Source organism: Cyprinus carpio, chromosome B1 (assembly GCF_018340385.1).
Source record: "Cyprinus carpio isolate SPL01 chromosome B1, ASM1834038v1, whole genome shotgun sequence".
Taxonomy (NCBI): Eukaryota; Metazoa; Chordata; class Actinopteri; order Cypriniformes; family Cyprinidae; genus Cyprinus; species Cyprinus carpio.
In genome coordinates this window covers 4796182-4819134 of record NC_056597.1, presented here as the reverse complement: position 1 = coordinate 4819134, position 22953 = coordinate 4796182, and the positions used below count along the sequence as shown (strand labels likewise).

The following is a 22953-nucleotide window of genomic DNA, read 5'->3' as shown; positions in this document are numbered from 1 at the left end:
TAATGAAAAAACCATTAATTAGCACAGAAACGAGATCGCAACTTTAAAACATTAAAGGGATAGTTCACCCAAAAATCAAAATTATGTCATTAATGACTCACCCTCATGTCGTTCCAAACCCGTGAGACCTCCGTTCATCTTCGGAACACAGTATAAGATATTTTAGATTTAGTCCGAGAGCTTTCTGTCCCTCCATTGAGAATGTATGTACGGTATACTGTCCACGTCCAGAAAGGTAATAAAAACATCTTCAAAGTAGTCCATGTGACATCAGAGGGTCCGTTAGAATTTTTTGAAGCATCGAAAATACATTTTGGTCCAAAAATATCAAAAACTACGACTTTATTCAGCATTGACTTCTCTCCCAGGTCTGTTATGAGCGCGTTCACAGCACATCCGGTTCGCGAACGAATCACTCGATGTAACCGGATCTTCTTGAACCAGTTCACCAAATCGAACTGAATCGTTTGAAACGGTTCGCGTCAACAATAAGCATTAATCCACAAATGACTTAAGCTGTTAACTTTTTTAACATGGCTGACACTCCCTCTGAGTTCAAATAAACCAATATCCCGGAGTAATTCATTTACTCAAACAGTACACTGACTGAACCGAGCCAGATAACGAACGAAACATTGACTCATTCTCGAGTCAAGAACCGTTTCTGTCGGACGCGTCCGTTTCGAGAACAGAGGAGCTGATGATACTGCGCATGCGTGAAGCAGACTGACACACAGCGCGTCTGAACTGAACTGGTTCTTTTGGTGATTGATTCTGAACTGATTCTGTGCTAATGTTATGAGCGTGGGTAAAACCGAAGGCTTGAATCAAGGGCAATCATCGCCAATGAAGTCATTACGTCGAGCGCAAAAGAACTGGTGAACCGTTTTCGGCAACCGGTTTATTGAATCAAACTGTCCGAAAGAACCGGTTCGCGGAGAAGAACAGAACTTCCCATCACTACCGGTGATCCGAAAACCGATGCAACCGGTCTCTTGACTCGAGAACTAGTCAATGTTTCGTTCGTTATCTAGCTCGGTCATCAGTTCAGTCAGTGTACTGTTTGAGTAAATGAATTACTCCGGGATATTCATTTATTTGAACTCAGAGGGAGTGTCAGCCATGTTAAAAAAGTTAACAGCTTAAGTCATTTGTGGATTAATGCTTATTGTTGATGCAAACCGTTTAAAACGATTCAGTTCGATTTGGTGAACTGGTTCAAGAAGATCCGGTTACATCGAGTGATTCGTTCGCGAACCGGATGTAATGTGAACGCGCTCATAACAGACCCGGGAGAGAAGTCAATGCTGAATAAAGTCGTAGTTTTTGATATTTTTGGACCAAAATTTATTTTCGATGCTTCAAAAAATTCTAATGGACCCTTGGACTACTTTGAAGATGTTTTTATTAACTTTCTGGACGTGGACAGTATACCGTACATACATTCTCAATGGAGGGACAGAAAGCTCTCGGACTAAATCTAAAATATCTTATACTGTGTTCCGAAGATGAACGGAGGTCTCACGGGTTTGGAACGACATGAAGGTGAGTCATTAATGACATAATTTTGATTTTTGGGTGCACTATCCCTTTAACTTGTAAGCACAAAACACAAGATACTTCTCTTTTCAATATGAATAAGGCTTTATTATATAAATCTAAGACATATAAACTAATCTAACACATAAGCACACGCACTCACACATTCACACAAGTTGCAGGAGGATAGAGAGTTAGGAAAGGATGAGTTTAAGAGAATGAAAATGTGAAATCCCAAGTTTACAGCAATACGTGAAATTGCATAGACATGAACAACCCTCAATCACTTAATTAACCCTTGCATTGAGTTCATCAATTAGGTTAAAATTATATTAGATAACACCAGTACAGATCAGAGTCTGGAGGTACGTTACTTGCGTTGCCTGTGTAACGGGGTTCCCTTTGTTGTATCTGAAAAGGGGGTCTTCTGAGGTTGCTGATTGGCTAGAAGTTCAGTAGTCGTTGAAGTGACGTCTTGGGAAGCCCGTGGTTGGGCGTAGGCTGAAGATGCGGAGTTGTGGGCTGGTTGAAGTTTCAGACGGGCACGCAAGGTCAGACTCGGAGACACGGTGTTACAAAACTTAACTCAGAACACGAATTCTCAAACGGAAAAGAAAATAAACTAAAGTAAAGGAATAGAAGTAAAGTTTGACGAGACTAGGTGGTGTTATTCTCATCGTGGCTAAGCAGCAGCAGTGCAGGCCGAAGCACGCTGGAACAGCGCTCGAAGAACGCTAAAAGTGATGACAAAGCATGACTAAAAGCAAACGCTAAAAAGCAAAAGCTAAAAGCATGACTAAAAGCTTAAACTACAAGCAAAGCTAAAAGCAAAATTTGATGGTGTCCTGAGTATTTAAACTGGCATTTTGGCCACACCTCAAATGTTGTCTTGACCAATTAGATATTGTATTTTCTCGGGGTGTTGCATTGTTTGTCCCACCCATTCATAAATCATATGTTATCTTATCAAGCACGTGGTCCGAATTTTCCCACTCTTGCAGGGTATAATTTGGACATGATTCCTATAACAAGAATATGATACATTTGACAAATAACTGATGGTCAGAAACGTTTCAAGCAAGAAGATTCGAACACACACATACTAAACATGAATATGATCCCTTAAGCTATTCAAGAGTTATTTAAAAAGACATACACAATAAGTGATTAGAAACATTATAATCAAATGTGTGGGTTACATATAGGGAGTTAAGCAATGGACTGATATCCATTTAGAAGTCTTTTTTTAGTTCATTTTGGTGCATATATGCATTGGAAGGCATTCTCTGTGCCATTCTGGGGAGTAAGGATATGTCCTGTGAAGACCAGAGGGGTTAACAGGTCTCCTTAGGAATTTCAGTCTGGTTCTGCTAGGTGGGGGGAAGTCAATCCAATGATCTTGTTTACTCTCATGGCTTTACATGTGAGGGTCAGACTGTCCCATCTCTTCGATTACTTGCCCCAAATTAGACAATCTCTTCTTCGAATTGAAATTGTCAATAATTGTTCTAATGGTGTTAATGTTTGAAAGCTGTTCTCTGAAAGAGCTGGTTAGTTATCTTGCTTCAGACTGTGGTGCTAGGAGTTGATTTACAACATCCTGCCTTTCTGTGGAATTCGGCTCATGTTTCAACCAGGCTCCCGATCAAATCTTTAATTTGTCTGGTTCAGGCCTCATACGCTACATATCCCCCCTTCGATCGGCGAGGTGTTTAGCTGAAGACATCGTTGATCGCTGGAGAAACAAAGGCAGAAGAAGCAGACAAACACAGCAAACAACAAGACAACACCTCCATGACAGTTACTGTACTGGTGCAGGCATCAGGTTATTTAGGTACACGTGGTTAAGTTCAATTAGTCAATGTAGTTTAGTACATTGAGGATAGTTTAGATCATTTTGGAAATCGTTGTTGTATTTTGATTCGCCAATCAAATTTGTGGATAACTTGGTTTGGTCCTTCTAGGTTGTCTTAATTTAAACGTTTACCGTTAATTTTCTAGTAACATCATTTGCAATTAAATGAGTTGACCTATCCTGCATGGAGCTCTCTGGCTTCCATTCAGTTTAGAGTGGCTGGCGGATATTAGGTGTGGCGAGTCAATCCTAATATCAGACCTTCGACCCTTGCAGGGTGTCTAGGTGTTTCACCTACTCAGGAAAGAGGGGAAGGAGAAGGATAGGTAAAAGAAGAACAAAAAACAAAGCTGCTGTGGGTTTCCCTAGCATGGCTTACAACTACTGTTGAGCTAGGATGTCATGTGCAGCTAGTGAGTCATGTACCTTAACTGTCAGATGTTATAACCTATTGTGAGGATGGCTGCATGTTTCTTCATGGAGGGTATATGTAACTTTGTTACACTAAAATTTGGATATTCTACCTGTGGGAAGAATATGTTTGTTGAATGTGTTATCAGTAGATGTGGTTACCTCTGGGTGTAGGTAATGTTGTATGTGTTAAAGGTGTAGTGTATGTGTGGTCAGATCTGTTTCAGTCTGTGTTGTCTCCCCCCTTTGCTTGTATGTCATGGAAGACTGGCTCTCTGCATCCTTGGCTTGGATGAGGGCGTGTCCACGGTCTAATGGGGGTCAGTCCAGCAAGGCAGGAAGTTCTTTAGCAGACAGTCGGAGGTAGTTTGGCATGGCTGTGTGAAGCTGGGTTGCAAAACTTTGTCTCCTATGTTGCACTCTTCTTGTGATGCCTTCTGGCTGTGGCAGACTTTCTGACCTTCTGTGCTCTGGTGGTCGCTGTTGCACAGACAGGAATGTGGTTCTTGGAGTTGGAGTTCATTTGAAAGTTTGTTAGTGAGCGTTGGGAGACTGAGATAATGTTCTTTAGTACCTCAGATTTTTCATCAACGGTTGGCCGTGAAAGACTTGCTCGTTCCGGGTGGTTGTTGAACAGGTGCTTGTCATCTCTGATGTGGTGCACCAGCTGATCACTGGCCTTCCGTTCTGTCGCTGGTCACAGCAAGCATGACTCAACTTTGTGGTCATAAGTGTGAAACTGGTCTTGAAGGAACTCTTTCAGTTGTCTCATGACTTGTTCCATGTCTTCTGATGGTAACATGTCATACTCAGCACTGTGCATGTCTGAGTGTTGCTGAGGTGGGTTTCGTTGTCGCTTACCCACACGACTTGCTCTTGGATGAGTCAAGTGATTACCTTTGGATGTCTGGTTAGGTTTCCAGTTGTTCCTATCCTTTTGGTTTTCTAGAGAAGCGTGGCTGGTCCCATGGATTTTTTCCAGCGGTTGGGCTGAAAGCGGTTGTGGACATGGGTGTCATGTTCTCTGTGCTCTTGATGGAAGACTCTGGTGTTGTGAGGCCACTGGGTGTCGTCCAGTGCAAGGCTTGAGTCTTTGTTGACAGAGTTCAAGAGTGTGGATGTTTTGTTACCTTTCTTTGAGGCCATCTTTTGCTTGTTATAGGCCTTCTGTGTTAGGTCACGCAACTGTTGGATGGTCATGGAGCGTGGACAGACCATGACGCCTAGATGGTGGCTGACTCCAGGGTGCAGATTCTTTAGAAAAAGGCTTTTGAAGTTCACATCCTCTTCAAGGTCAGACTTGTTGTGTGCACCAAAGTAGGCTTGTCAGAGTCTGTTGTAGTAAGCTTGTGGAGTCTCTTGTCGACCATGTTTGGTTTCCAAGGCAGTCAAAAGTCCATGTTCAGACTCTGGGTCTGTAAACTCTTTAACCAGGACCTCACGAAGTCGCTGGTAGTTTGACTTCATTTTAATGGGCTGTCGATCTAGGAAGTTTCGTACCTCAGGACTGGACGTGGCTCTAAGGATGTATAACCTGTCTCTGTCAGTAACATGAGGTGAAGCTAACTTTGGAGCATGGAAAGGTACTTACCGCTGATGCAAGTTCTAGTCCACAAATGGCTATTTTGCTGAGGCAAGGTTCTAAGCTAGTCATCCAGAATGAGCTACTGTACAGAATATCTGGAAGTTCCTGTGGTAAAGAGAAAAAACAGCTTGTTTTACCTGAACAGTTCCATCAACAAGTAATGAATTCCTTACACGATGATGCAGGACATCTAGGAATTGAGCGGACCACTGAACTTGTGAAGGACAGGTTTTATTGGCCTCGAATGACTTCTGAGGTAAAGAAGTATGTCAGAAGCTGTGGAAGATGCTTGGCCACCAAAGGGGGTGAAAAGGGCACCAGTGAGGGGAATTACTTCAGATTCCAAACGTGTTGCCAGTTTCCTGGTCATCACTGACCACTTTACACGCTAAGATTCCAAAGGTGTTGCCAATGTCCTGGTCATCACTGACCACTTTACACACTATGCCCAAGCTTACCCTGCTAAGGATGAAAAAGCAGTGACTGTTGCAAAGATTCTCTGGGAGAAGTTCTTTGTGTATTACGGACTGCCAGCTCGTATACATTCAGACCAAGGCAGAGACTTTGAAAATAGGTTTATAAAAGAACTCTTGGGTATGCTAGGGATAAAAAAATCAAGGACAACACCTTACCACCCTCAGGGAGACCCACAACCTGAATGAACCTGGATGGTGCAAAAACACAAATTGAGTCAGTACATTAGCATATTAGTACATGCATACAATTGCACTAAAAATGAGGCTACAGGATACTCACCTTATTTTCTCTTATTTGGTAGAGAAGCCTGCTTGCCAATTGATGTGTGCTTTGGTACTTCCTCAGGGGGAGGAGAAAAACAGACATACCAGAAGTATGTTGAAAACCTGAAGACAGATCTTTAGAAAGCCTACCGACTAGCTTCTGAGACTGCACTAAAAAAATCATCAGAGGAATAAACATCTCTTTGATCAAAAGGTGAAATACCAGAACATAGAGCCTGGAGATTGTGTGCTAATTCAAAATCTGAATCTCACAGGAAAGCACAAACTGGAGGATAGGTGGAATTCGGCCCCATACATTGTTCTTGAAAAGCCTGAAAATGTACCTGTCTACAAACTCAAACCTGAGAAAGGCACAGGAGAAGTCTGGACAATGCACAGGGATCATCTCTTACCTGTTGGAGATTCAGTACTGATAACAAACTTGGGTGAGAGACAAGAAGTTCCTCAAAGGCCAGTAACCAGGTCTAGAGCTGCAAAAAAAAAAAAAAAAAAAAAAAAATTCCGCACTGAGAGAGGAAAAAACCTTGGAACACCCTGAAAATGGCTGATAATTCCTCCGAAAGTGAAGATGAAAGCTTTGGGTACTAGTCTCAAGACTGTTCTAGACAATGGACACCGATAATTCCTGATCTCCAGGAAAAGCTTGAAAGAGGATGAAGTAACTGCCCACACCGACAGTGAATCTCAAGATTCAGGAGAAGAGGAAGTGATTAAGGAAACCTGTGAAACTGAGGATTCCAGAGAGAATATACACCCGATTGCAGACTGGGAAGAGGAAAGGATTTCAGAAGGTGAAGAAAAGAGCTCTAGGACTGTGCCAGACATGGAGGCTGAACCTTTGAAGCATTGTCCGAAAAGGTGGTGGAAACCTGTATCCAAGTTAAGCTATGATGAACTGGGCCAACCCAGGGAGAGACCCGTAACCGTTGTACACAGAGGAATAGTTATCCATCTGCCAAATTCCTCAAAGACTGAACTTTGCCCTCCAGAAAGATATTCCTCTTTACCTAAATGTGCCCAATGTGTTAGAATATGTGCATACTCTGAAAATAGACTCATTATTCATATTTAAGGTCTGTATACTCATGGGGACATGAGAATTTCAGATGGGGAGGATGTAACCCTCGGTTAATTTATTATTAATATTATAATTTGTTTACATTTATTTATTTACTTATTTTTGTTCTTGTGACAGAAGTGTTTCTATTTTTTCTTTTTAAAAATGAAATGTACCTGTTCAGACATGTCTGTGTCAAGAATTTGTTTTTGATTTAATGTTATTGGTTAAAAAAAAGTGACTCAATCAGTGAGGATGTCAGTCAAAAAGGGGGTGAGAGACAAGTTGGGAAAAAAGAAGTGCGTAGTAGAGATCGACCGATATGGCTTTTTCTATAGCCGATGCCGATGTTTAGAGGTCAGGGTCAGCCGATGGCCGATATGTGCTGCCGATTTTTTAGGGCCGATATCTTAAAGTTTTTCCCTTCATTTGCATGCTAAAATGTCACACTAATAATATGTGGATGCACAACATTTCTAAACTTATCATCATTTATTGAGCACTGACTTGAACCATCTCTCCAATTCCTAATTTTGTGCACTCCACGGTATTAAAAATAAAAAATGTATCCAAAGTTAACCAAACAAATCAATAAACTGACCAAGTATTAAATATATAAAACAGTTAATATATGTCAATCATTTACATAAAAGTTTTAGAGCATTTATCAAGCAGAATTTTTCAAGTTTGTTGGAACATAAATGTAAACTTAAATATACATTTAAATAAAATAAATACAATTTTATAAATAAAAATCAATTAAACTGAAAAATATAAAAAAATAGAATATATAAAAAATAAATAATAGCAGTGCTGCAAACACACTAGCAACCAGCAACAATTGTGTTCGGTATAAATGACACAGAACATCTAAAGTGCATTCTAATTTCAAACTTACATCGAAGTCTGTTCATTATCATTATTACACTGGTCAGATTAAATAGACCGTAATATACCGGTCCACTCTGCTGTTATGCCAAGGACGTTTTTGCTCATGTGAAGAGGATGATCTTTTCCGTCTAGTTTACATAAAAATAAATAAATAAATAAATATATCAGTTTAATTAATAGTTTAACATTCAGATACATTGCGAATATGGAAACATTTGGATATGTGCAGAAAGACACGTGAGCAATAACCTCCAAATACATCTAGACAAACCCGCGCTCGCTCGTCCTCGTCTGCACGCACTCATGCACTGTCACGATCTAATGCACTGTAAATGCAGGATTTTTTAAAACAAATAGGCATACCGGAATGCAAAAAAAATAAAAAAATGAACATTTTGCAGAACAGGATCAAATAAAGTACTGGTCATAATACTCGCATAAAATGTTTAATGTGAAAAAAGCGGTTCACTGACTGCGCAGCACAGCCACAAGTGCCACAAGTGCCACAGTTACGTTTGGGATAATTTTCTTTTTAATACTATAGTGTCATTTGAAAACATTGCAATTGGGTTTTAAAATACAGCAACGAGCACCAGGAAACCATTTAAAGAGGCGCATTCAGCGGTCTCCCGGACGGGAAACAGTCAACTAAGTAAAATGATTTCAAACGTATGGCGCGCTCTCTTCATTTTATCAAATGATCATAATCACATCTATTCATTTTACAGTCCTGCTACTAGCATTTTATTCAGACTAAAAAACCCCTTTAATTCGGGTGAGAAAGCTTTTTTTTTCCTCGAGTGGCTTTTGCACATAATAATAATACCGCTGCAGACACATTTTGCAGCATTAAGGTTATTAATTGATCGTTAATTTAAACGACGATCTATCATGGAAATGATCAAATATTGACATCACTAAATGCAAATGAGTTGGATGGAAACCTGGCTATTGTCTGTATCAAACCATGCTTCCGAACAAATGTCATTCTCCGTTCTGGACTGCTCCAGGACAACTGTCTCTCCGAGCACGGTGCTGTCTGTGAGCGGGGCGGAGTAACGTAGCCCTCAATCACGCTGCAGTGTTTGTGAGAGCTGCCACCTTCTCCACCCCATTTACAGAGTGAAATTCTCCTATATGGGGAGGCTGCAGACCTGGAGCCGGTAGGTATACGCCCCAAGCAGTTTTACGCCCCAAGCAGTTTTACGCCCCTGTTGTTCCTTATGCGTCCAGTAGGGGGAGGCTGTATATTAGTATATGAGCCTAGTCATCAAAACAGCAGACCATATCTGTATGATAGCGGCAGACATTTTTTGAAGCGATACGAAATGAGGTATGTAAATAAGTTATTGTTGTTGATTGTATTGTAATGATGCAACATTTATTATTTATAAACGATTGATGCGATATCAATTCAAAAGATGGGTCAATAATTTATTTCGAGAGGCAAAAGTACTTGATTGAGCCAGTCTGTCTGACTCAAACTTAGATAACCACGTGTAGGTTAAGCTGGCCCTAGTCTTCTCTTTACCCGCTCTGTCTCACTCACTTTTAAAATTAATTACATTTTTATTTTTATCTTGTTGTCTGTCTTTAGCTTGCGTGACATGGCTTCTTCTGGTAAGACCCTGTTTACTCCTTGCATTTAAACATACTCCACATGGTTTCTGGAGCACATTAGAGTGGATAATCACAAATGTGTGATTTATTTATTTTTATTTTTTTTGACAGTCTATGATGTGAACACACAAAATTACACATTTATAGGCATGTATGTATGCAAATCTCTAAGTCTCTGCACAAGGTTGAACTGCACACTCACTCAAGTATTTTGTCAAATAATACAAACATATGTCATGCATGATAAAACCTACATTAAAAACTTTGGTCTCATATGGTTTAAATGTAGATTTTGATTTGAGTTGTTTCTTATAAATGAAATGATCTAATTCTCTAATGTATATCTTAATATACAGTTTTCTTAGAATAGCTTACTTATCTGGACAAATGTATGTGCATTTAATGTGTGTTTTATCATACTCTGTCTTTAGTTCTTTAACTTGTATCTCATAAAGGTGTGTGTTTGCTTTAGCTACTTAAGAAAATTAAAATCTCTCTTTCTAAACTTGTATAAACTAAAAACACTCATCTCTTTCTCTCTTCAGGGGAAGAAATAATATCTATACAGAGAGGTTGCAACTTACCTGCGCTTAACAGATGCACCTCCTGCTGTTCCCTATTTCACTGTCCTTTCTGTATTTCTGATTTTTTCAAGCCCTCTGTGCTCTTGCTGTTGTGGAACATGTGTCCATCATGGAGGCTGAAGAGAAATTCCTGCGAGGACCTGTCATTGACGCAAGGTACTGTAAGGATCCTATAAAGGAAATATTTATAATTAACCATTGTTTCTACCACTATGCAACTTTTGCTTTATTTATTTTTATCAGTGAGCGGGAGCACTTTGACAGCAGGATAAAAAAACAATTAAAGAAGAGTGGCAAGCCATAGGAGAGTCTACAGGAGTCATGCAGAATCTACAGGAAGAAATAAGTCATGGTGTTAATAAATATTTTTGTGAACAACAATATTGTCTCTTTCTTTTAAATGACCCTTGGAATTTTAGAAAAAAGGGTTACATTGTGTTTGTCTTCATAAAAATGCTATGTAGGACATGTTTTGTAGCTGTATGACGACCAATTGTGAATTGTACAGCAGATATTTCATTTAGGATGCAAATGATTACACAGTACTGTATGTCTAATGGCCCTAAATATGGTTAATATCTAAATATAGCTTAATATAAATTCACAACACATATATATCAGTCAGTCTCCTGTATATAAAAACAGTTTATAAATAAAATATAAATAATACATTTTTACAGTAGGTCATAGGTCTGCAGCCTCCCCATATAGCGTTATCCTTCTCCCCCTACTGGACGCATGAGGAACAACAGGGGCGTAAAACTGCTTGGGGCGTAAAACTGCTTGGGGCCTATATCTACCGGCTCCAGACTCACATACTCACCCCCTACTCAAATTCTCTGACTACCTTTATCTCCCAGGACTGTTGTTGAATCTTGGGTCCTTCACATGTGGCAGCAGCACTTTCCACCACACCAATAACACGGGGGTGCCCGCCGTTGTGCCTGAATTTCGGCACTACTAAACACGGATATCTGCCGATGCCGATATATAAAAAAAATGGCAAATATCGGCCCGATATATCGGTCGACCTCTAGTTTTAAGGTAAGTTTATTTAATGTTTTCATTAATAATTATTTAAATTGGCAGAATTATAGCTTTTTTTTTTGCGGCAACAACACTTAAATTTCTACAGGCCAACATAAGTTATGTTAAATGATGAACAGTTTACCTCAAACGGCCATTCTAAATATGTGAATATCTGTGAAAATAGAGGAAAGAGTCGTTTCTGACACTGAAAAGCAAATTTAACATTTAAAATGAGTCAAATGAGATTACAATAAGTGAATACGACTTTCTGCTCTAAATGTAAACACCTATAGTTGTCCATATCGACATGTAAATCATACAAATTATGTACAATGTCGTCGGACTGCAGGTCTAAAAGAACCAACAATCAATCAATCAATCAATCAAATAAACCGGCGTCTCAGGGCCTCGATACATTTCAAAGTGTGCGCTTACACAGCGAGTGCCGTAGGCCGCGTTAGTGAGGTGATTTTTGATGCTTGTGTGGTTTATAATGTCTTTTTACATACAAAAATAAAGGTTTTTGGTAAGTCAAAATGTTCAAAAAAAAAAAATGTTTTCTTGTCAGAAGAGCACATGGATACATTTGTGAGAGAAAAACTCGTCAAGTGCAGTCTTATCAATACGTCTAAAGGTAAGTTCATGTTTATTATACATTTTACATACATAATTGTTTGTCTGTGATAATCAACTATCCCTCGCGTAACTTAAACGCACATATAATTTCATTTCATGCTATAGTTAAAGCTGCACTTTGTAACTTTGTGTTCAGAATGTGCATAATTTATAATGAGCGAATACATCCAGATCGTGTTTTTGACTTGTCCTTAATCACTTTGGTAATGTTACACCTGTAAGTGTTTATATATGGATTATTGTAAAGCTGCTGAGTAACCCAGTACCTGCATGACTTGTCATAAACATTTCTGTGTGCCTCTGCAGTGTGATCTCACATATCTGTGTGCAAGAGACTGTGCATGTGTGTTTTGATATAGCCAGCATATTAATATAAAACTGTGATTATACTGACTGGAACATTCTATTGATTACACAGTTTGAAAGCACACCTTTCAGCCAGTCACTATAGCATATTCGGCTTATGTAGACCTCCTCATTTAATTTTTTAACTCATAATCATGATGAACTTCACACAGTTAATTGAACTGAATCATTGCTATTAAAACAATCCGTATTTTGTTTACTTTATTTTATAGGTTGGAACAAACATGGAATTCCTTAACTGAGCAGAGTCCACAAAACCCAATCCAGTTGTCATGGCGATTTAAAAATGCCAGCAGATCTCTCATAGACTATACTATGGGGTGTGTTTGTATTCAGAGATATTTTGTAGTTTTTACCCCAAATCTCTCACTGTTTGCACTCTGATGCACATCAGCAAAACAACATTGCAGTTCTACTCTTATTTACCTATTTGCATCTTACCCTATATTTTATTCCTCAGGTGAAAAGCATTTGGTTAATAGTGAATATTGACCAATAGTACCATTGTGGCTCCCACTGTTAGCAGGGGATAGTAGCTGCATTTGGGGTAAAAATTACAGAATTATTTATTGTGTAAGGTGCCAAGAATATAGGGAGACCTGGGTTGCACTGTCTGTTCTTTAACACGCATCTCTCGGAGTGGCAGCTGCCATTAGTAGTGCCTTTACCTCCATTGTTCAAAGCATTTGGCACAATTGTCTTTGAGTGTCTTTGAGTCACCTCCCAATACAAACACGGCCCATAGTATGGTCCCACCCCTGACACGGATTGACAGGTTTCCATGTGAGGCACTGGAAATTCAGATGCTAAAGTAATTGCGATTCCATTTGAGTTTTGGCAGGTTACATGTGCGACACAGTAAAAAAGCAGACGTGGTAATTAATAACATCCCATGTACTTGTTCTTATGATGCATCTTTGCTAACATTAGTCTGTTTCATTCTTATTCCGAGGTCACCGTAACCACCCGGATCCAGTCAGTATCCAGATCAGGTAGTCACTGCAGTCACCCGGATCCAGTACCTATCCAGATCAGATGGTGGATCAGCACCTAGAGATGACCTCTACAGCCCTGAAAGTCAGTGGAGACCAGGACAACTAGATGAGCCCCAGAGACAGATCCCCAGTTAAAGACCTTGTCTCCTAGTCTGCCTTTGGCACAAGACAACGGGAACCAGATGAGCCCACTGCACAATCTGACTTTGCTGCAGCCTGGAATTGAACTGCTGGTTTCGTCTGGCCAGAGGAGAACTGGCCCCCAAACTTACCCTGGTTTCTCCCAAGGTTTTTTCTCCATTCTGTCACCGATGGAGTTTTGGTTCCTTGCCGCTGTCGCCTCTGGCTTGCTTAGTTGGGGACACTTCATTTACAGCGATATCATCGACTTGATTGCACAGCTGGACGATAAATCACTGAATCAATAATGAACTGACTTTAACTGAAAATTGAGTGTTTACTGTTGTTCTTTTGCATTATTACACACTATGTTCCTATTTAATACTGTAAAGCTGCTTTGACGCTGTATTCTTTCAATATGACAGGCTCATTACTCATAATACATGGAAAATACAGTTGCAAATGGACTTTGCTTTTCCATTTGAAATTTGTCAGTCACTTTTTATTCGTGAAAACGCAAACAGTAATGCAAGGTTTGCAATTGTGTTTGGATTATGTCACAATTTGTCACATGTGGAAAACGCAATTGAAAATATAATTTGCAGTTCCTTTTGAAAATTGTCCTTCCATAGACAGGCTCTATAGCAGAGTACACTGCTCTCAGCTGTAGATCTTTGCTTCAAAGCTTTCTAAGTGTTTGACAATAGGTCACCCAAAAATGAAAATTCTGTCATTAATTACTCACCCTGGTCTGAAAGCTCTCGGATTTCATCGAAAATATCTTAACTTGTGTTCCATAGATGAACGAAGGTCTTACGGTTTTGTAACGACATGAGGGTGAGTAATAAACGACAGAATTTTCATTTTTGGGTTAACTATACCTTTACTACCCTAAGCAGTGTACATCTACCTAGGAGTCTTTATATACCTGATATAAATTTTAGGACATCTTTAAATGATTTTGCATTCTCTGTCTTTTTAAATTTTAATTGTCAATGTCATTTCACTGTGTATTTAAATAGTTAAACATGTCAAAATGTAATAGTTAAACAGCTAGACACATGTCATTCAGAACTAATTTTCTTATTTATTGCAACTGTATTTCTGTGATTTTTTTTTTTTGCATTTGCTGGAAACAAAAAAAAGAAAAAAAAGAAAGAAAATTGCATTGATTGGTACAAATTTTGACACATTTGTGAATGTCAGATGGCATTAAAAATTATTTTTTAACAGTCTAAATAACCTGTGTTCTTCATTATTTATTAATCCATGATTGTCTTTTTAAGCATAGGCAAAATTATGAGAATAACCCAGCAAGAATAACCCAGAACCACAAAAATGCAAACACACAAATGCAAATGGTAAAAAAAAGGACTATATCTTGGGTTTTCTCAACAACCCAGCCTGCTGGGTTAAAATGTGTAAACCAGCATGCTTGGTTACTTTAACCCAGCACGTGTTCTGTCCAATATTTACCCAGCGCTGGGTTGCCAATTGGGTTATTTTTAACCCAGCCATTTTTTGAGTCTAGCTATATTTTTGGAAAGCAATTCAGGTCAGCGTTGCACTTTGTAAGAAGAAGTATAAAAAGCAGGGTTACATTTTGATTTTAAGTAAAATCACATCGAGAGACACAATTAAACGAATCCGGGTTCTAGCGTCAACAATTCCAGAGTGTAGATACACCTAGGACTGAAGAGGGCGCTACATTTACAGTTACTCTTTACAAAAGATGAGTGTTCATTTAAGAGACCAAAGAGAACATTTCAGTATCAAACTCTCACAATTATATAGCCTCATAATTATCTCATGTTGAACTTTTGATGCATCATTTTTGCTTATATAATAAAAAGTGAAGTGCTGTGAATACTTTCCGGATACACTGTATTTGGAAGTTGAAAACAAACATTTTAGCATTTCAACAATTATTAAATGATCAATACGTTTAATTTAATTGTAGCCAGAAACGTAATCAGAAAGTAGCAACAAAACTTAAGAAAGATTAACCTAACTCTGACCACTGAATCTATTGACGTACAGAGGACACATGCACATTAATAGTGTAGTAACAAGTCTGGGCAAACTACTGAGTAGGCACCAATTAGAGTAGGCACCAATCAGAGGCCACATTTTTATATTTATTAACATTTAGGTAAATCTATATAATATATAATATCAGGTCATAAATAGGAATATCAGTAATCAGGTCATAAATAGGAATAAATATGAATTTTCTGTTGTGAGTTTCATGAAGTTGAAAAGATGAAAAGATGTGCAAAGAAACTAAATATATGTAATTGTCTGATCCAAAAGAATAAAGTACTTCAACATGCCAGTGACTGATAAATCTTTAATATAAAATTGTACAAGAATTTCTGATTTGTACAAAAATTCAATTTACACGCCATACGCATTTTATGCAAAAAAAAAAAAAAAAATTAAAAAAAAAAAGATACAAAAGATTACAAGAAATGTAAATTCAGTAAAGGATGACAGTGTCTCATGGGATGAAAAGTAAACAATTTAGAATTAAAGTAGCATTGATAAGCAATTAATATCACCCATCAAAATGGATCCACTTTTCTTTAGTGGGCAATAAAGACAATCAAACAAGACAGCTGGATCAAACATCACATTAGAGCAAAATAAAAGGTTAACAAATATTTCAGGCTTATTTATTATTGTTTGTGGTTGCACAACACATGATATATTATACTTGTATTAAATCATGGACTATGTTTTTTTCTTTCCTTTTGTTTCTTTTGTATCACTGATATTCATGTAACTGATCAGAATGTTCCTCTGTGTTTGATTTTACATTGTCAATTTTTATTTGACATAATTCTTCAATTCTGCAATTTCATTTCCATCTGGTCTTATTTTTGTGCTTTATCACTCCATGCCCTCAAAGTAACAGTGTTAACACAGCAAACTCAAAGATCACCTTTGCAAGATACTACATTCTGTAATACTACAGTCTGTAATGGTCCTGTCTTCAAAGCCGCAATAAAATATTTAAGGATGACAGACTCTTTTAGCCTGTGGCTTCATGGTAAAAGTCTAACTCTGTGGGGACAATGCAGGACAGTAATGACTGCCTTACTCTGGACAACAGAGATCTTGATGGGCTCTCAGAGAATAATATGCTGGTCATTTTTATGCTGGGGAAAAGTAAAATAGGAGCAGGATGGGATAGTACAGTATGAGTTTACTCTCCAAAAGAAGATTAATTCATTATAGCAAAGCATCCTGAGAAATTCAGGTTTATTTTCATTTGCTTCCTCACTCCTTTCCTCCTCCTCTCATACATATCCCTTGTAAAATGACTGACACTAAAACCCATTTTAAAGACCATTTCCCTGACATATATCATGGATACTCAAAGGACTGCATTATTGATTTTTTTTTTTTTTTTTTTTTTTTTTACTTCCATCAGACAAATCCAATGCTAACAGAAGCATAATGTGTAAGTTATCAGGCATTCACATTTGGAAGTTATTTTCTATTTCTCTGCATTTTATTTTTCTTTGTGTGCATGCGGTGTGTTTCTCTAAAAGGTCTTTAGTTTGACTAAAAAATATGGAGGCTTTGAGGTTGATAACCTTCACTTTATGATATCACGTTACCCATCTATATATCTTATATACATAATGATGATGATGATGATATTAATAATAATAATAAAGGTTTTAATAAAGCACCAGCCTTTCCCATGCCAAAAATAAAATTCCATCCTGAATTTAACATAACAACACCACGATGTTTATCCTACCCAATATGATAATTTATTGGTGCAAGAACTACAAAGATTTTGAAGCAGTAAAGTGGCACTCTTTTAAAGCCCATTCAGAGATCAGGAAAGTAAAACACTGTTTGACTCTAGGGGGAAACTTGTTCGAGCACAGCTTTTTGGTCCAATGCTACCCTTCGGCTTTCGTCGCCGCTAGTCCTTTGAAGTCGCCTTGGTGTAATTTTCCTCTTATGTGAAAAAAAACAACAACAACAAAACAAACAAACAAACAAACAAAACAAAAAACAACAGACAATTATTATTTTTCTGTGTTGTGTGCCATCCGGGGAAGTTAACCTTACACTATTAGTCAGTGTCCCTGTAGGGAACTGTGGGAACAATAGAGTATCGGGTTAAGAGATAGCAGATCAAGAGAAAACAAAAACAAAGAAATGAAAGACAAAACCAAGAAATGAAAGGCAAAACCAGAAGGAGAGCTTGGGTGTCTCCATGATGCAGTATTGTCAGCAACAATTACTGAATCACTGAATTTAATGAATTGACAATTGATTTGTTACACAGATCAGTGATGGAAATATCTACAGGTTTTGTGCAGCAACACATTTTAAATGACACACACTGCTGCTATTCCCTCTTGGAAATATCTCTTAATCTTCATGCCTTCCATCATACCACAAGGACTGCTACTGTTATAGCACATAAAGGAGGGACCAAATACATCTAGTCTGTCCAGCATTAAAAACCTTTTGAACTGAATTTAGTTTCAGAATTTAATTCATTCAGAATTATCTTTAATTTCATTTATTTGAAATGACAGCAACATACATCAAAGGGATAATTTGCATTCAGTTAATTATTATAAACAGATAACTAGAAATAAATAGTCATATCTACATTCCCACTAACTGTATCAAATTCAAAAGTGCTTTTTTCTTTGCCTTGATATTTTGTGGCCAATAGTCAATGTTTGCCATTAACAAGATAAAGATGTTCTGCTTTAAATGACTGTCTGGAACGGAAGCATCTGAGGAGAAACTACATAAACATCTTCTCAATGTGTCATTTCTGTTCATGAGGTTTTGGAAAATTGTCTTTTTTTGTCCACGGTTTTAGAGCCTCTCTTGTGTAGCACTCTGAAATGTCAATGGCATTTTTATATGATAAAACTGATCAAATTTATAGAAACAAAATAAATAATAGGACACTTACTAATTATTTTAAAGTAATACTACATGCAGTAGAAAGATTATCTACTTAACCTCTGGGATAATTCACGTTTTTTGTTTCCATTCATCCATACACTATACTCTTGAAATGATATTATTGAAACCAGTGGTACTTATTTACTGCATTCAAATGAATATACCTGAAACGCTTACTAAATGGGATGAATATTGGGTTTAATCATGTCAAATAAGATCATATCAAGATCTGGCACATGTTTGTTAAGGCCGGGAACCACCAAGCCGACAGTCGGGCCGTTGGCCCAACATTGGGCTGACGGCAAGCGACTGTCGGGAATAGTTGTTTGGTGTGCTCCACTCTTTTGGCTCTCTGTCGGGCTCTGCACGTTGGCGGCAGTCAGGGCCGTCGGGAACCATCGGCGGAAGTGGAGAGCTCTGATTGGGATTGTTTAGTTCAGCGAACGAGTCAGTGCCAGAGAATTAAAGTGAAAGTGAGTGAAACAAGTAACGTAAATGAAGGCGGTTAGACTGCAGACAGAAGTTTGTTTAAATGTTAAGTGATCTTTCCTAATCATTCGAATACACTACAGAATGTTTTCATAACAACATGAGCCACTTAAGTTTTTTTAAAGTTATCAACGTTACTAATATTCAAAATGGTAAGCAAGCGCTGCTTTTGTTTAGGTTTCGTATATCTGCATTTAGTGTTGTATATCTTTGTTTCGGGTTTCTCCTGTTTGAATGACAAATATAGTCTGTGTGCGGTGTGTTCGAGCACAGCTTTTTGGTCCAATGCCTACCCTTCGGCTTTACGTCGCGCCGCTAGTCCTTTGAAAGTCGCCTTGGTGTATCTCGGCCTTTAAAGGAACAGTAATTACCGCTTGGCCACTGTATCCTTAAAAATGTAACTTTCAATTTGGACAACCATCACTTAAAGTAAAAGTGTTATCCTTGGTATAATGTTACAAGTCCCACTAGCATAGTTGCAAAGGGAGCAAAACTTTTTTTTTTTTTTTGTTTGTTGTACCAAAGCTATAAACATGAGAAAATAAATCATAGAAGAAAAATGTACTGTGTCAGAGCTAAAAGCATGCCAGCTCCATCTGTATATCTAACGTAGATCAAACAAAGTCACAAGTCACATGTTTTTACTTTTTTTTTTCTAATGTACATAAAAAACATTCTTAAAGCCAAGTATAGTAGTGAATCAAGCTAGGGCAGATGCTACTTTGTCTTGCTTAACTTTTTTTAAAATGAAAAGGTATTAGACTAAAAGTAAAATAAAAAACAAAAACAAAAAAAGAGAAATTATCAAACCATCAATAACTGTTTCACACAAATAGCCCCTCAAAACATTAATATTTCACATGTTGTTTAAGCCAGTCTTAACATGCTCTTGTATGGGATTCTTTAAAAGTTATCAGTACACAAATGCATTTTGTGTTTTTTTGTGTTTTTTACTCATATAATTCTGCAGGCAAGAGTCATAAATTAATGACTGAAGAGAAGTTTGTTTGAGGTAACTGGAGAGATCTATGATGTGTTTTCTAAAAACAGAAATGTCAAAATTCTGCTTCTAATTTTTCATACTTGAAAAGACGTTTGTGGAGAAATAATGCTGCTTTTTTTATAGCATTATGATACTGAGGATAACGATGTGTGACGTATTTGTAACTCGAAGCAAAGTGGTGCAGAGGGATGTCAGGTTTAGTCAATCATTATGGTATAGGGGGCATTTTTGTGTAGGTTGGGGTTCTGGCTATGTCTGTTTCTGCTTCTCACAGAGGAAGAAAACATCATGTTACAGCCAGGTATTTTGCATTTGTGCATTTCACGCAGATGGACAGTCTTGTAGTGCACTTCGAAGGGTCCCTTGTGACTGTACAGTTTGTGCCAGATGGGTGCACAGGATGCCTCCTGGTCATTACCTCCATTGGATGCTAAGACGGAATGGTGAGAATGAAGGGTCACAGTTGCAGAAGAAAGCCCCGATCCTCACTGGGCTCCTTCTCTTTCTTCCTTCCTGGCCTCCTCTGTATCCTTTTCCTCCCTTGCCAGTTTCTTTAACCACAGATTACTAGGGGTGTAGTCTTCATTGTCACTAGCACCCTCCAGGTCATCCAGCAGGATGCCCTCATCACTGCCCTCATCAGGACTCCTGTGAGGACTGCATACTACCACTTGATTGTACACTGGAGGTGGTGCTCAGGTCCAGCACCATGTAGTCATCACGGGGGGCCATGGCAATAGCCATTGCTGAGTGTATATTCTTTGGCGACTGGGGATTTCATTCCCTCATGTCCTCTGTCTCGTGGTGCGTCCAGCATTCTTCTAACCCCTCCAGTCCCAGATGGTTGTCAGCATAGATCGTTGACAGGAATCTCAGCATGCAGCTTTTTTAGGCATGGTTGTAAGCTGGGGATCCAGGACAATGTCATCCAGCTCTTTAGTCAGTAGTTTGCGATGCAGGTTGATGTTGGAGCTTATGTCCTGCAGGGAAAGAGTATAGGGTTCCTGTAGCAATTTATTTTAACTGAAAAACATACAATGATCTGCAATCATTGCAATTTATTTATTTATTTATTAATGAGTGCATTAATGTGTGTTAGAGCATGCTACTTTCTGACACAGCTGATGAGTTCAATAACTCTAACACAGCTTAGACAGTATCCTGCTAAAGTGTTTACTCCTGTCAGCAATGTCTGCAGGCATGAACAAAATGCAATTGACTCTGACTTAATGAAATACTCCACCACATTGAATGGGAGTTTATCAAACTGATTTGAGCCAGCGGTGAATGCAATAATCGAGGGAAACTCGATAGGATATTAACTCAGATCTTGGACAGCATTAGCACCGCATTGCACATCCCACTCATGAAGGTAGCTTAATAGAGACCCATAAGCATATTGTTTCCATGTTAGGCTGTTCACTTGTTAATAAAGATGAATTTTCTCTCACTCTAATTGACAGGATCACATAACACATAGCCAAGAAAAAAAGTCACTTACATCAAGTCTTCTAAACCTTGACTTATTTTTCTTACAACTAAGTCCTGCCTCTAGACAACTGATTAATAACCTCAAATATGAGACCCATGCAATAAGTATGTCAGTCCTCAGATGTGCAACTAAACACTAAATATGTTGTGGTTTGACAGAAAACAAAGGAAACAATAGTAATACTTTTTTCAAATTTAGAATGGTTAAAACATGGATTAAAAAAAAAACAAAATAAAAACAACCAATATATTTGTGTTAACTGAGCCTCTGTGAGTGCCATTCAACCCGTTACTGTAGCTTACCATTTCCAGTCTATCTAAAATTAGTAGTAATATAGATACAAGAAAACAAAATAAAAAAGACCTCAGGGAACCCAGGCCATGCATAAGGGCAAAAAGTAACTTAAATAATCAGCTAAATGTTATTGATAAATAGAGATTGTTACAATGTATTGTAGAGCTTACAAGCAGTGCCATGGTGATTGATGCAGTCAAAAAGGGTCCCTTTCTGTTAATTATTTAGTTCCCTACCGACCATTCTCCTGCAAGATAGTAAAAAAAAAAAAAAAATCACTATGGGGACCCGTTATGGTGATATAAGGTATACAGTCATGGCAAAAAAAAAATTAGCATTGACATAAATTTTGTGTTTTTGCCAAAAGTTTAGCTGCTAAGCTGTTGTGGTGTTCATTCACATTGTTTCTAGATTATTGTGTAGAGTGATCAGATGCTAGTTTGTAAATAATTGACTAAGAGCTTCATTGACCAAAAATATTAACTTTTCACAAAAAAGCTAATTTCACTGTTTTTGATCCTGACACAAAATGACCAAGCTAACATTAATTGACTAATATATCAGCAGCACAGCACATATGAAAGTGTGAATGAGTACTAGTCAGATAAAATCAATATCATACTAATTAGATTGTAAGAGCAGACTGATTGCCATAAAAGGAGGGAAGAAGCGCTTTCAATCATTGTGTTTTTGTTAGCAATGGTTACCTCTAAAAGAAACACGTGCAGCCATAAATCTCTTGCATCAAAATGGCCTCACATGCAAGGAAATTGCTACAAAGAAAATACTGCACCTGAAAGAACTTTTTTTACCGGATCATCATGCAACTTCAACTGCCACGACAAAGCTAGAGAGACTAGTCTTCAGGATGTCCCAGAGTTGTTCCAGCATGGACCGAGTCTCTCCTGAGGAGTCAACTACAGAATCGTGTCACCACCAGTGCAGAGCTTGCTGTGGCAGCAGGTTGGTGGTGACAGCATCTGCACGCACAGTGAGGCCAAGGACTTTTGGACAATGGCCTGGTATCAAGAAGGGCCAGCAAAGAAAGCCACTTCTCTCTAAGAAAAAACTTCAGGACAGACTAAAATTCTGCCAGGAAAGTACAACAGGATTAGATAGCAAAACGACTGGCGAGAAGAGTTATTTGTCTATGATGAAGCTGTCCCTTCTGAACTGCCTTCTGGAGTGTCCTGGAACCAATCGTATTTGTTTGTGGAGAAGAAAAGATGAACGCTAACCATGAGTCCTGTATTGGTGCCAACAGTGAAGCATC

The 22953-nt window shown here is 38.3% G+C and overlaps 1 protein-coding gene and 1 pseudogene across 1 annotated transcript in view; both read right to left on the bottom strand.

Moving 5' to 3' along the window:
• The window catches only part of LOC109048290, a 334436-nt pseudogene that overhangs the window by 196126 nt on the left and 115357 nt on the right, over window positions 1-22953 (bottom strand).
• bnc2 (basonuclin 2) overlaps window positions 10256-22953 on the bottom strand; it is a 414953-nt gene continuing 402255 nt past the window's right edge. Inside the window, exon 6 of the mRNA XM_042716310.1 lies at window positions 10256-10473. Coding sequence (XP_042572244.1) covers window positions 10341-10473 — 133 coding nt within the window. The 3' untranslated portion in view covers window positions 10256-10340. The remainder of the gene's footprint in view (window positions 10474-22953) is intronic.